The sequence below is a fragment of the Camelina sativa genome, chromosome 2 (genome assembly GCF_030686135.1).
Source record: "Camelina sativa cultivar CO46 ecotype springtype chromosome 2, ASM3068613v1".
Taxonomy (NCBI): Eukaryota; Viridiplantae; Streptophyta; class Magnoliopsida; order Brassicales; family Brassicaceae; genus Camelina; species Camelina sativa.
In genome coordinates, this window is record NC_141881.1 from 23,637,312 (window position 1) to 23,649,701 (window position 12,390).

The following is a 12,390-nucleotide window of genomic DNA, read 5'->3' on the forward strand; positions in this document are numbered from 1 at the left end:
TTTACAAAACAACCTATGGAGAACCAATCACCTGTGTCTTCAGCAAGATCCTCCTCCCCACCCAAACATGATCAAAAACTCAAAAGTGTCGTTGTGGCCGAGGAGGAGAAGGTGACGATGAACCTTCAGGAACAAAAGCCTCCTCAAGATATTGTGTCTGAAAGGACTATCCTTGAGAGGCCTCGTTCCGTTTTGGAGGTTGTGCAAAGAGAAATAGATAGCAAAATCTACTACTGTAGGTTCTGCATGAAAGGTTTCTCATGCTGGCAAGCTCTAGGCGGTCACCAGAACGCCCACAAAAAGGAACGAGAACTCCATAAGAAGCTGAAGTTCATCGAGGCAATGTTTTCAAAGGATACTTATCGTAGGCCTTTCGGCTGCAGCTATGGAGGGATGTCGTCTGGGCCCTTTCTGTACGGGGGTGGAGGTAGCAGCAGCACCAGCAGACCTTACCTGTCTTCTACTAGTCAAGGAGCCAAAAAAATGAAGACGACCATGTTTCCGCCTCATCACCATTCCCTCCTCAACTGGAGCAATACTGCTGGCGGCCATAGAAGTTCTTCAAGATATCCTTTAACCCGTAAAAAGTATACATCAAATGCTTTTTCAAATGATGAGGATATTAATCTTGATCTCACTCTTGGTCCATCTAAGCCAATAGGTGACAGCAGCGATAGCATCAATAACACCACTAACCCATCGTTGGATGGAGATGCTACTAGAGGAACAACGAATCTGATCACTCCATTCAATTTTGTTGCTGGAAACACCAATCTTTGTCATGATCAGTTTTCTTTGCAAGGGAATGGAATAGGCTCGAGTCACCCGAAAAGTCTCTTCTCAACGGGAGTGGATTCCAAAGCAATGGTGCCTCCTTTTGCTCCTCCTTATCCAGTGTTCACAAATCTTTGTAATGATTTGCTTCCTTTACAAGAGGATGGTTTGGGCTCTGGTCAATCAAACAGTCTCATCTCAAAGGGGGATAACAAAGCCATGGTGCCTGCAGATGATGATGGTAAGGATCTTGAAATAAGGTGGCTGACCAAGAAAAAGAGATCATGAAGAGGCCGCTCGTAATTTTTTTATGTCTCTTTGAGTTCTTCATTTTTCAGTTCGCTATCAATGCTTATGTTCACCTTCTCTTTTTTTTTTTTCTTTTTTCTTCATGCAATTGTTTTTCCCTTTTCTTTTTGTTTCTTCATTATCTTTCAGGCCTTGTTCTCTTTGCGTATTGATTAATGTAATTTCGATTAATTAATCAAAATCTCTATATTTCAATTCCTATATCTCATGATTGTTCTAAAATTTCTGCAATTTTCAATAGTCATGGTCCTATTAGTCGTAAGCGAAATTTATTTTTTTCAAAGGTTAAAGAGATTGTGCATTTTGCATAAAATATTTTGTTAAAACTTAAAAAGACATTATATTATCTCCACATATATTAGTTGTTAACTTGTAATATAAATAAAGCCCTTTAATTTACAGACAAAAAAAAACTCTTGTAATGTAGATTTTCAATTTGTTTGCCTTGGAAAATTGACCAAAAAATAACGAGACAAAAATATTAGGATCTTTCGATCAATTGTTATCATATTTTTAACAAAATATGATAACTATATATAATTAGTATAGCCTTGTAATCCCAGTCGCAATGTAAAATTTGAATTTATACTAAACTTTTGTGAACATGAGCTATTACTGGAAGGCGCATGATTATTTGGGAGAAGTTGTTCACGAATTAGATAACATACTGCGTAACATACTGCGTAACATACTGCGTAGAATTCAGGACTGGATTATTGACAACCCTAACGGAGGTCTGCTCCGAATCCAGTGGTGGTGAACGCGGAGAATCCCCTGGCGGCTCACGCGGCCTTTATAGACTGCGGTAATACACTTATGAACCGAATTACTGCTGATGTTAATCAGATCATTGGTGTCGTCCCTACCGTAGGACCCGGAGAGCTCCAAGAAATACTTGACTTAGTCTCGGAAGTCAATATTCCTGTCCTTGACATGATTGGGGAGATGATAAATTCAAGTTCTGAGCCATCTGAGTCCAGTTCAAGTTCAGCTGGGTCAGGTTAAGCTCAGGATCGATATATTTCATGAAGACTTCGTCTGTTTATTTTCTTCCCGTCGTTTATATTAGTGGATACGCTAGTAAAGTTCCACGTTTTATTTTTATTTTTCTAGGGTTTTTATCATCTTTGTTAATCCTCGACTCTGATTTCATATATATATATATATATAAACTAGTAATATTCAAAATCTCCGTGATATGTATTTTAGCCATACAACTCAAAATTTTCTTGCATTTAGAAAAACGAACAAGGGAATTTCTCTTCAACATTTTTCAATCAATGTATAAACTCTTCATGAGATAACATCAATCAACAGTGGCGGATCCAGGAACAAAAATAATATGGGGCACAAAATCTATATTTACCTAAATTTTTTTTTTCAACAATAAATAACATAGAAAAATAAAAATAAAACTGAAAAATAATTAACCAATCAGGGGTTCGAACCCTTGACATCCAAAGTAATATGTGGCACTCTTTCCAATTGTGCTAAGTAACTGATATAAATAAATTAACACTTAAATAAGTTTTATAGAGGTGTGTAGGGCACGTGCCCCACCTAGTGTACACGTAGATCCGCCCCTGTCAATCAACATGCTGCAAATAGATACGAGACGCTTTCTTAACTGATATGGTTACTAACTTACGGAAAGATGTGTTTGGAACCATGACGAAGGGTTAGAGATTAATCCTTCAAAACCCAAGCCAAGTTTATTCATTATCGTATGTGGTTAAACAAAGTTCTATCTCCTTATCTCCTTATTGCATTTTCCCTCTAGATTGATTGCAACTAGAGAAAATAGACATTACATAGATAATTGGACTTTAATTACTCTAAAGTCAAGCTAAGTCATTGGTTTTTTGACCAGCAAGTGCTTTAAGTTATTCCCACCACGTAACAACAAGTAAAAAAGCATGCAAACATCAATAGAGGCTTGGCAAATTTTAAAATTGTAGCCTTGTATATATATGTATATTTTTCTCAGAAAATATATATTTTAAATATATTAAAGAGGAAATATTACCATTTTTTCGTTATCAAAAAAAATATTACTATTTTTCAAATATTTTCATTAAAATGAGATTTAGTGAGTTAATATTATAGAAAGCAAAAATATTTTTTTATAAAAGTTAGTTTTGTGAATTTTTTTTCAAAGAAAAAGTCATAAAGCATTTAAGAGTAAATATTAAAGCTAATTTTGAAAAAATGTGGCCTTTTAATTCTTTTATATTTGTGTGGCTTAGGCCCTTAATCTCCCTTACTAAGTAGCCACTTCTCTTGGGTACGGTGCTTCTCAAAAATGTGATAGTGTGGAATATATAAAACAAATTGAATTGGATTTATCAATGCAAATAATGGAGTGAAAAGCTAAAAGGACAAATAGTTCAAAACAGTATCTTGGATTGAATCCTGCTGCCTTCATCCAAACTGATGAAACAGAGACTAATGAAGTAATGATCGCTTGTTCATACCATCCGTAACTTGAAATAGACTAAACACCATAGTTTCAAACCGTAGGTTAAAATAATATATCAACACACATAGTTTACAGAGCACTAAAAATACCAAATTTCATCAGTTAAGGGTTTGATACAAAGAAGAAAATCATGCTAATAACGAAAACACTTATAAGTAGTATACCCCACACCAACAGGAGAAATTATTCATAAAAAAGAGTGATCAGCTTGTCCCCTCCTAGAAGCCAAGGCCAACTCCTTAAGTCTCGCTCTCACTGCATCTGGCGGAAGATCAGGCTCAGGATGACCTCTCACAAAATCATCGCTACCATATTCCCAATGCTCAGATTCAATCTTCTTCTTAAAACCCATGTTGCCAAGTCGGCGGACGAATGGTGCCATCTCTTTATATTGTGAGAATTTCGGAAGAACACCTCTGCAAAACTCTGATTCATTCCAAACGATGAGACTCTTACCGTTCTCACTCCACGAAACTATAGAATCGGTTGTAGGATCGTCCACCATCTTATATAACTTTTTGCGGAAATGACGGCATCTATATTTGCTATTCTTATCACGATCCATCCCTAAACGCTTCAGATCCAAAAACGCCCTAAAATCAAAACACACCCAACCAATTTATAAACTAATCAAAATTATAGGTAACAAGACAGAAACAAACAGACTATAACAATATAAATTAGAGATCCAAACCTTGTTATTGTCTGTGCTTAACCCTAGGAGGGGAAAAAACTTCCAGCCCCACCCGATCACGGTCGACTGAAGGCCTAAGTACCGGCCCGTATCCATCTTGACCCCTTTTATTTCTGAAATTTATATTCTATATTATCTATATTATTTTTTTTGACCGCCTATTTTCTATATAAATTGCAAAATGGAATCTGGAATTTTGTATAATATAGGCCATGAATGGAATGAGTTTCTAAATTGGTTTTTAGTTTTTGGTTTTTAGATTTTAGTTTTTGGTTTCAAAATTTCGGTTTTTGGTTTTTGCTAAAAATTCTAAAAATTTTAAAATAATAATAATAAAAATTGAAAAATAAAAGAAAAACACTCACGGTTAGAAAACTAATATTAGATAACGCGGCTAGAAAAAAAAACTATTTTCTCCTCTCTCTCTCTCTGCGACGCTTAAGAAGAAGAAACCGTTTTTCGATCTCCTCAGTTTCCGGCCAGCGCTGGCTTCTCCGACGTCGGTCGGTCCTTTCTCTCTTTTCAGTTTCTTAATTTATCTTTCTTTACAGGTTTTAGTTAGTGATTTCTGCAAATCCAGTTTCCAAATCTCTATCCTTTGCTCCTTTGGAAAGATGGTGTGGTCAGATCTGAGTCCGTCAATTCTACTGACACCATTCTCAACTTGTGTGGCGTTTAATCACACCCAAAGTTCATCGGGAGTTCTGTTTTTGAGACGGAAAAGGATTGTGTCGGTTCGTCTCTGTCGCGGTTGGCATTCTATCCAAACACGCGTTTTCATTCTCTTCTTGTCGAAGAGTATATCTCTGACCTTACTCAAGCCTCAGCCCAAGAGTAATTGCGTCAGTTTATTTCCATCTCCGATTGATGGTTCTCACTTCGTCTCCTCTGTATGTCTGTTTCAATCTTATTTGTCTCTTCCCTACATGAAAAACAGAGGTGAGATTAGGATTTAGGATCCGGGAAGGATTGTTGGTGATGCCAGTGTTTGGGTCATGGATTTAAGACTGCATCGGTTTGGCTTTTGTTGTATTGGCATAGAGAATTTGAATGAGGGCTTGATCACATTAAGGCGACAAAATGAGGGTCAAAAGAAATTTGGTTTGATGATTTTCATGTCAAGATGTTGATCAAGTCTGTACAAGAGTTGGAGCCGATTTGGTTTATTCTCGTGGCAAGGATCTTATATTTGCATAGTCAAAAAATTATGACTCTGACTATTCACATATATCGTTTATTGGGTGCTGTTACTGATGATGGTGTCGAGCAAAGTGTGAGGTCAAACAAAGAATTGTGGTCTCCATTGAGTTTTAGAGTTTTGTTGAAGTTTATCAAGAAGATCTCTTCAAAGGAAGGTACGGTGGAGATTATTTTTATATTGAACCTATTTGTGAAGAATATTGCAAAATCTAGATATCTCAAAAAGACTTTGGTACGGAAGCTTTGGTGCCATTATGTCTATATTCCAGAATTATGTTTGGACGCATTGGGTTTACAGTTATGGTTCGCAAAAATAAAGTTCAGCCACAAGATGCTGCAAGCAAATCATAACAGAGAAAAATCAAATATGAAGTTGGACAATAACCGATCTTATGAACGGTTAGCGAGTAAGGCTACTCTTCGGAAAGCATCGTCAATCTCCCTTCTGCTGTATTTTTCTTAGTGTATGATGCATACATTTGTGTATGTAATAATTGTGTTACAATAATTCTGTATAATGTTTTGTAATTACATTTCTTTGAATTTAATGAAAGTTTGATTTGCGGAAAAAAAGAAAACTAATATTAGATGTTTTTTGGTTTTTCTTTGTAAATAGGTAAAATCTCCCAAAATCTACATTTTCTATTTTCCAGGAAAACCAAATTTGAAAAATCTTGAATGGCAATAAATTAGATTTTTAGAAAATCTAAAACCAAAATCTACTTAAAAACTTGCAACCATTTTATGATTTTTGATTTGAGAAGATTAAGAATATGCATTATTTTATTATTATTACTAGGTTTTGAACCCACACGTGTGTTTATTTAATATATTTCAATGAAAATAATATATGACTGTTGACAGTTATAAACTATTATCCTTTTAATTACTATTAAGGCAAAAAGTCTATTTCAGATACACAATGTCAAAAAATATAAAAATCAGTTGTTTAAAAAAATTAAATCTGATCAAAAGAATCATGAATTTAACCGGACGTCCAGCTGAGACCGATCGAACTGGTGACCTTGCATATCCTAAACCGTTTCTTTTACCGCCAGAGAAACAAAACATTTTTAGAATCATGAATTAATCTTGTTTTCTCAACTATAATTAACCGCCACCATCTATGTCTCCATGTTTTTTCTCATTGTTACTTTTACCATCCAATTCTTCGTTATACTCTTCTTCTTTTTCTTTCCCGTCAGCTTCCTCACATTCTTCCACTGAATAATTATTTGAAATCTATTTTTTTAGACTACCACACAACTTGTTAACCCGTCAAACTTCAAGACCAAAATTATTGCCTATTTTCTCATAAAATTTGAAAAATTTATGGACCAGCATAGTCACCATATGCACTCAATTGTTGATGCTTTCACCCGTATACTTACTCGGTTTTAGATTCCGACGTATTGAAACTTTTCAAACCAAAATCCTTGATACTATAAAATTGCAAATTACTTTCAGGGAAAGTAATATGAACACATGTATAGTTAATAAAACATGTGTGCTTTTCGTCGATTTTTTTTCTCAAACAATATCAAATCAAGGTCTTGCAACCTAGATCCTTCTTCTTTAGACCTAAAAATAAATATTTAAGAGTAAAATTTAACGATTCTTAAACTTTTGATAGAGTTTAATTATTTGTAATATTTTAAACTTTCTATGGGGATATTTATAATATTCTTAAACATATATAAAGTTTAAATATTACAAAACTAGTAAATAAGTAAAACATATTATCAGTTTTTAGTTAACCTACTATACATAGAATTTTAAGTTCTGTGTTTGAGGTTGGTTTTTGCTATATATGAAGTATCAAATAGATGAGTCATTAAGCTATTTTTAATTAAAATAAGTGAGCTAAGATGATAATGCATGGAAAAAAAAACCAAAAAACTAGAAGGAAAGGCATCGAACACCTCACCTAAGATGATGCATGGGGCTCTTCTCTACCAAATAAGCTAGGATAACTAATATAATTACTATGCATTAGATTATTTTTAACAATCAGTGTGGGCACGTGCCACACCCCAACACTATGTAGATCCGCCCACTAGTTCATGAATCCATTTCATTTTCAGTTCCTAGCTATGAATAAAAATTCCAGACCTGATATAAAAGCCTTTAAACCGTTAACCACTTGACCAAAGGATTTCCACATTATATTTTTATATTTATTCATTGGTTGTTAACTTATAATGTGTACTAAACTCGTGCTAGAGCACGAGTTGAAATTCTTTTTATATAATTTTTTAATATAATTTATATGATTGTTTTTAATAGTTTTTTGATAAAGTATTATGCAATAAAATCATATGCTAAATATGATTGCTTGAAAAAAACACCTATTTTGTAAGTTTTATATTATTAATTTTGTATTTTTTTTTCAACCAAACATTAAATTAAATTAAAAGATGACTCCAAGGTTGGTTGTCCAAACTGGAGGAAAAGAGTTTACAAAAGTAAGGTTGGTTGTATTTTTATGTATGAAAAATGGTTAAGTGTGATAAATTTAACTCGTGCTCTAGCACGGGTCCTAATCTAATAATGTAAACAATGTGCGATTCTTAATACTAACCCGCGGATTTACACTACAAGAAAACATGGATTTGGCGACGACAAAAATAGTCACTAAACAGTCGCTAACTTCTTAGTTACGACTGATTGGCGACTGACTTACGTAGTCGCTAAAAAGTGCGTCGCTAAAATAATCAGTCGCCAAATAGTCGACACGGAGCTACTAATTGGCGACTGATAATTGTGGTCGTTCTTCCCTCGCCAAACAGTCGCTAAATTTGCGACTGAATTTGCAACTCTTTAGCGACTGATCTGGTTACTCATTTGCGACTGTTTTGGTTACTGTTTTGTGTACGTTTTGGTTACTGTTTTACGACTGTTTAATTATCATGCTTTTTAAAAAATTCTAGTAAAAACGAATTATTTGATTTTGTAATAACAAAAAGGATTATGAAAACTATAACTAAAACATAACAAACATGAAATTAAACAAACACATAAGTTTAATTTTACATCCAAACATAACAAGAGTACAAGTCACAAAGATTACAAAAGTCACAAGATTACAAAAGTTTTCATAAAGGAAGGAGGGATAGTGAAGGAACCTAACTTAAACATTAAAGAGGTTTGGGTCATTGCTTTGAGACTCGAGGAAGGCAACATAGTTTGGGTTAGTCTTGAGGTAGCTCACCAAGCGTGAGATCTCTGCTTGTTGCTCAGATGCAACCCGTAGAGCCTCAGCTGCAACCCGTGAAGCCTCTGCTTTACGCTCTGCTTGTAGAGCTGCTTGTTGCTCTATTTTGCGGTTAGCTTCTTCAAGCTGTTGTTGCAGGCTTGTGAAAGTAGAAGACATTTCAGGGAACTTCCGCTTGCCCTTGATGAAACTCCCTAGGCTTCCAACCCCAAAGTATGCTCCTCTATCGTTTATGAAAGTAGACTGCATAACAAAACAGAGAAAAAGTTAACATCATTACTTACCAATGAAAGTTAATGATGCATATTAGAAAGAAGTAACATTACCTGAAGAAAGAGCTCATCATCCTCCTCGTGAGATAGCTCTGATCGACGTGATGTACCATCAGCTTGGTCGTCATTGTCTAGAGCAGCCAACTTAGCTTCCCTTTTTTGCTTATATGCCTCATGAACTGCTTGCGCCTTCTTATCCACAAAAGTCCCATCTTTTTTGGTATGAGTCCTAATGAAAACTTCAGGAATAGTTGGCGGTCTTCCCAATTCCACTTCCTGAAAAGTTAGACAATGAAAAGGTTAGATAATGAACCATCTGATGTAACTTATTAAACAATGAAAACTTATTAACTCACCATCTCTTGTTTGATTTGCAAGTAAGACTTCGGCCCTGATACATGCTTGTGAGGGCCAAGACCATTACGGTCAGACATTCGAGCTGCTGAAGTGGTTGCACTCTTTGCCATGGCTTCTTCTGTGTTCCAATAGTCACACGTTTCTTTCCAAAGAGTTTTCTCAATCCAACTCGGTTTTGCTTCATCTCGCTGAGCTGCTGCCTTGGAAACCATGTCTTTCATACGGTTTTGACAAATGGTATAAAACTTTTCTTGAACGACACCGGTTAGTGAGGGATCCCAGGTGTGTGTTTTCTACAAAAGATGACTAGTGTTAGTGATACAAACAATCCAAAAAAACAAACTATAAATACAGAAATCAAATTGAAAGGAGTAGAAGTTTACCGCGAATTCCAAGAAGTAGTTTTCTCTTCTTGCAGTAGGAACACAACCCCAACTGTAATATGGCCCATCAAACTTGTTTGTAAACACTTTTGTAATCTTTCGGGTAATCACTCCCTTGTCCTTACCAAACCTTATAACACAAACAAATCGAAAGTTAAATTATAATCAACAACAAACCTACTAATCTACTCAACAACAAATCGACAACAACAACAAACCTACTAATCTACTCAACAACAAACCTACTAATATAATCAACAACAAACCTTCTAAAAAAACCTTCTAATCCAATGAAACAAACCTACTAAAACAATAAAACAATCCTTTCAATTCTAATCACTCTAATCAATCTAATCTACACAAACAATCCTTACCAAGTAGTTCCACGCTCTAATGTGGGAGAGAGGACAGTGGTGTACAACTCACGGCCTGGCTGGACGAGCATGGCATGTAAAGAAGCGAGTACATCAGCTGGGAGTTGTGATTCCCTTGCACCGTCATCCTCAGAATCAGCTTGGTCTTCTTCTTCCTGATGCGAGTTCTGCGCTTGAGAACTGTGGTGCGATCCAGAGCCAGCTCGAGGTTGAGAAGACGGTGGACGATGATTTGAGACGTGAGGAGCCTGTCGAGGTAGCGGAGACTGTCGAGGTATAGTCGAGACCTGAGGAGACTGTCGAAGTGGACTCGAGAATTCTGGTGGATTCGTCGCAGAGGCAAGAGGCTGAGGAAAAGGACACCTGATTGGAGCTTCGCCATAAGGGGATGCTCCTGGAAAGCTCCTCGAGTTCTGGAAAAGGTTTGTCGGAGGTGGATAGTCTCTGTAATGAGGCATCGGTCTCGCTGGAGGCTGGGGGATTGGGACAGGAGTTCCCTGAGAATCAGTCTCTGGGTCTCGCTGGTTCGCCGGCGTGAAGGCATATTGGCTAGGAAGAGTCGCGGGTCTTTGATTCACCGGTTGTGAGGTTCCAGCGGTTCGATTTGAGGGGTTTCTTCTTCCTCCTCCTCTTTTCTTTGCTCCGGCCATCAACAACAAAAGAGAAACAAGAACGGTATGAAGATTTAGGGTTCTCGATTGAGATCAATTGAGATCTAGGGTTTTCTCGGGGAAGAAGAGAAATGAGGGATTAGGGTTTTCGCAGGATAAATATGAGATCGAGTTGGGTTTGGGCCGTTTTCTTACGGACCAAATTTGATTTAAGGCCCAAATTAAATAAATCGGTCGCTAAATAGTAGCTGCATAGTCGCAACTTTTGGCGACTGCAAAACCGGTCTCCAAATTAGTCGCAAATTGGCGACTAAAATGAGACATTATAAATTAGTATCCAATTAGCGTCTATTTGGCGACTGATTTGTTTTTGTAGCTATTAGGTAGCAAAACAATCGCAATTCAGTCGCTAAATTTAGCGACTGAGTTTTAAGTCGCAAATTGCAGTAGGGTTTCAGATGGTTTAACATTGTGAAATGAGAAACCCTCGTCATTTTTTTGTGTGTGTTTAGGTATATGAATATGAGAGAGGTATCTTTTGTGAGAGGTGATTTGTATTATTTATATTGGCAGTTTTGAAGATTCTTCGGTGATTTTAAATTTAATTGTAGATTAAGATATTAGGAATCATGATTAATTGTTATTATTTGTTTAGATTTTATTATTTGTTTAGATTTTATTTGGTTAGATTTTATTCTCATAAAATCTTCGGAAAATGAACAGTTACATGGGTTACACCTAACATATATCTTGTAACAAATTAATATCAATTTTTTTATAACCCATTTGTAACTTACTATTAAAATTATATAGTCTACAAATTTGAAGTCGTGTACTTCCGTTTTATTAAATAGGGGATATATATCGAAAACTTATACCGTTTGCCTCTGAAAATTGACAAAATATATATATATATATATATATATATTCGAATCTTTCCCATCTTTTTATTAGTGTTGTAACCTCCCAATATTTTTTACATAAGCTATCATCTTTCATGATATATTTAACAGAAAGGATCATTATTCATTAACTATCAGTATTTGTATGTTTATTGTTAATATAGTCTAGTTATTGAAGTGCTAATTAACTGATACAAAACCGATTTAGGAATGGAATATAGGCTACAACGTTTTGCATACGGGGTAGACAAACAAATAAGATGAAGTCAAAGGAAGTTTTCAACACTCAATGTCCTGAAAGTAATCCTTGCAACTATCGTCTATGTCTGGAAAGGAATGGATTTCACTTCATTATCTAGGGTTACGTTTCACAGCCAAACTTAGTTTTGATTTGGTTTGCGACTTACGAGATGTCTCCACATTAAAGTATGATATAACATTAATGATATAAAATGAGTCTTATTTAGTGTCTTGGAACCTCTAAAATACTTCTTTAGGAATTGAAGTTACAAGAAATTTAACGGGAATATACCTTTTTCCAACACAAGTATATAAGCGTTTGATATCATATCAGAAACTGGAATGATACCTTTATGTTTGACGGTAAATATTTTATATTGCTTTGATATTGTCATAATTTACTTCTACGGTCTTGTTGGCTCACGATAGACCCGAAGAATCCCCTATAAGATGTCTAGACAAGCATTTTTGGTAAGGAATTGGTTTCATTTAAAACCTTCGAATGTTTGGAAAGCACTTGTCTAAATTCTAGATGTGGAGTGAGTTGTTAATGTTTTTGACATCAATTGGATTTTAGTTCG

At 35.5% G+C, this 12,390-nt stretch overlaps 2 protein-coding genes across 2 annotated transcripts; one reads left to right on the plus strand and one right to left on the minus strand.

Annotated features, from left to right (window-relative positions):
• LOC147949126 (uncharacterized) lies at positions 1-1,255 on the plus strand. The gene has a single exon (XM_087477885.1). The coding sequence runs from the start codon at positions 16-18 to the stop codon at positions 1,060-1,062; it is 1,047 nt and encodes a 348-aa protein (XP_087334011.1). The 5' UTR covers positions 1-15; the 3' UTR covers positions 1,063-1,255.
• A 7,331-nt stretch (positions 1,256-8,586) lies between these two features.
• Positions 8,587-10,514, minus strand: LOC147949127 (uncharacterized). Its single transcript, XM_087470124.1, has 5 exons — positions 10,057-10,514; positions 9,683-9,812; positions 9,299-9,592; positions 8,997-9,218; positions 8,587-8,913 (listed from the first exon to the last, which is right to left on the minus strand). The coding sequence occupies exons 1-5, from the start codon at positions 10,512-10,514 to the stop codon at positions 8,587-8,589; spliced, it is 1,431 nt and encodes a 476-aa protein (XP_087326250.1).
• Positions 10,515-12,390: the final 1,876 nt, after the last annotated feature.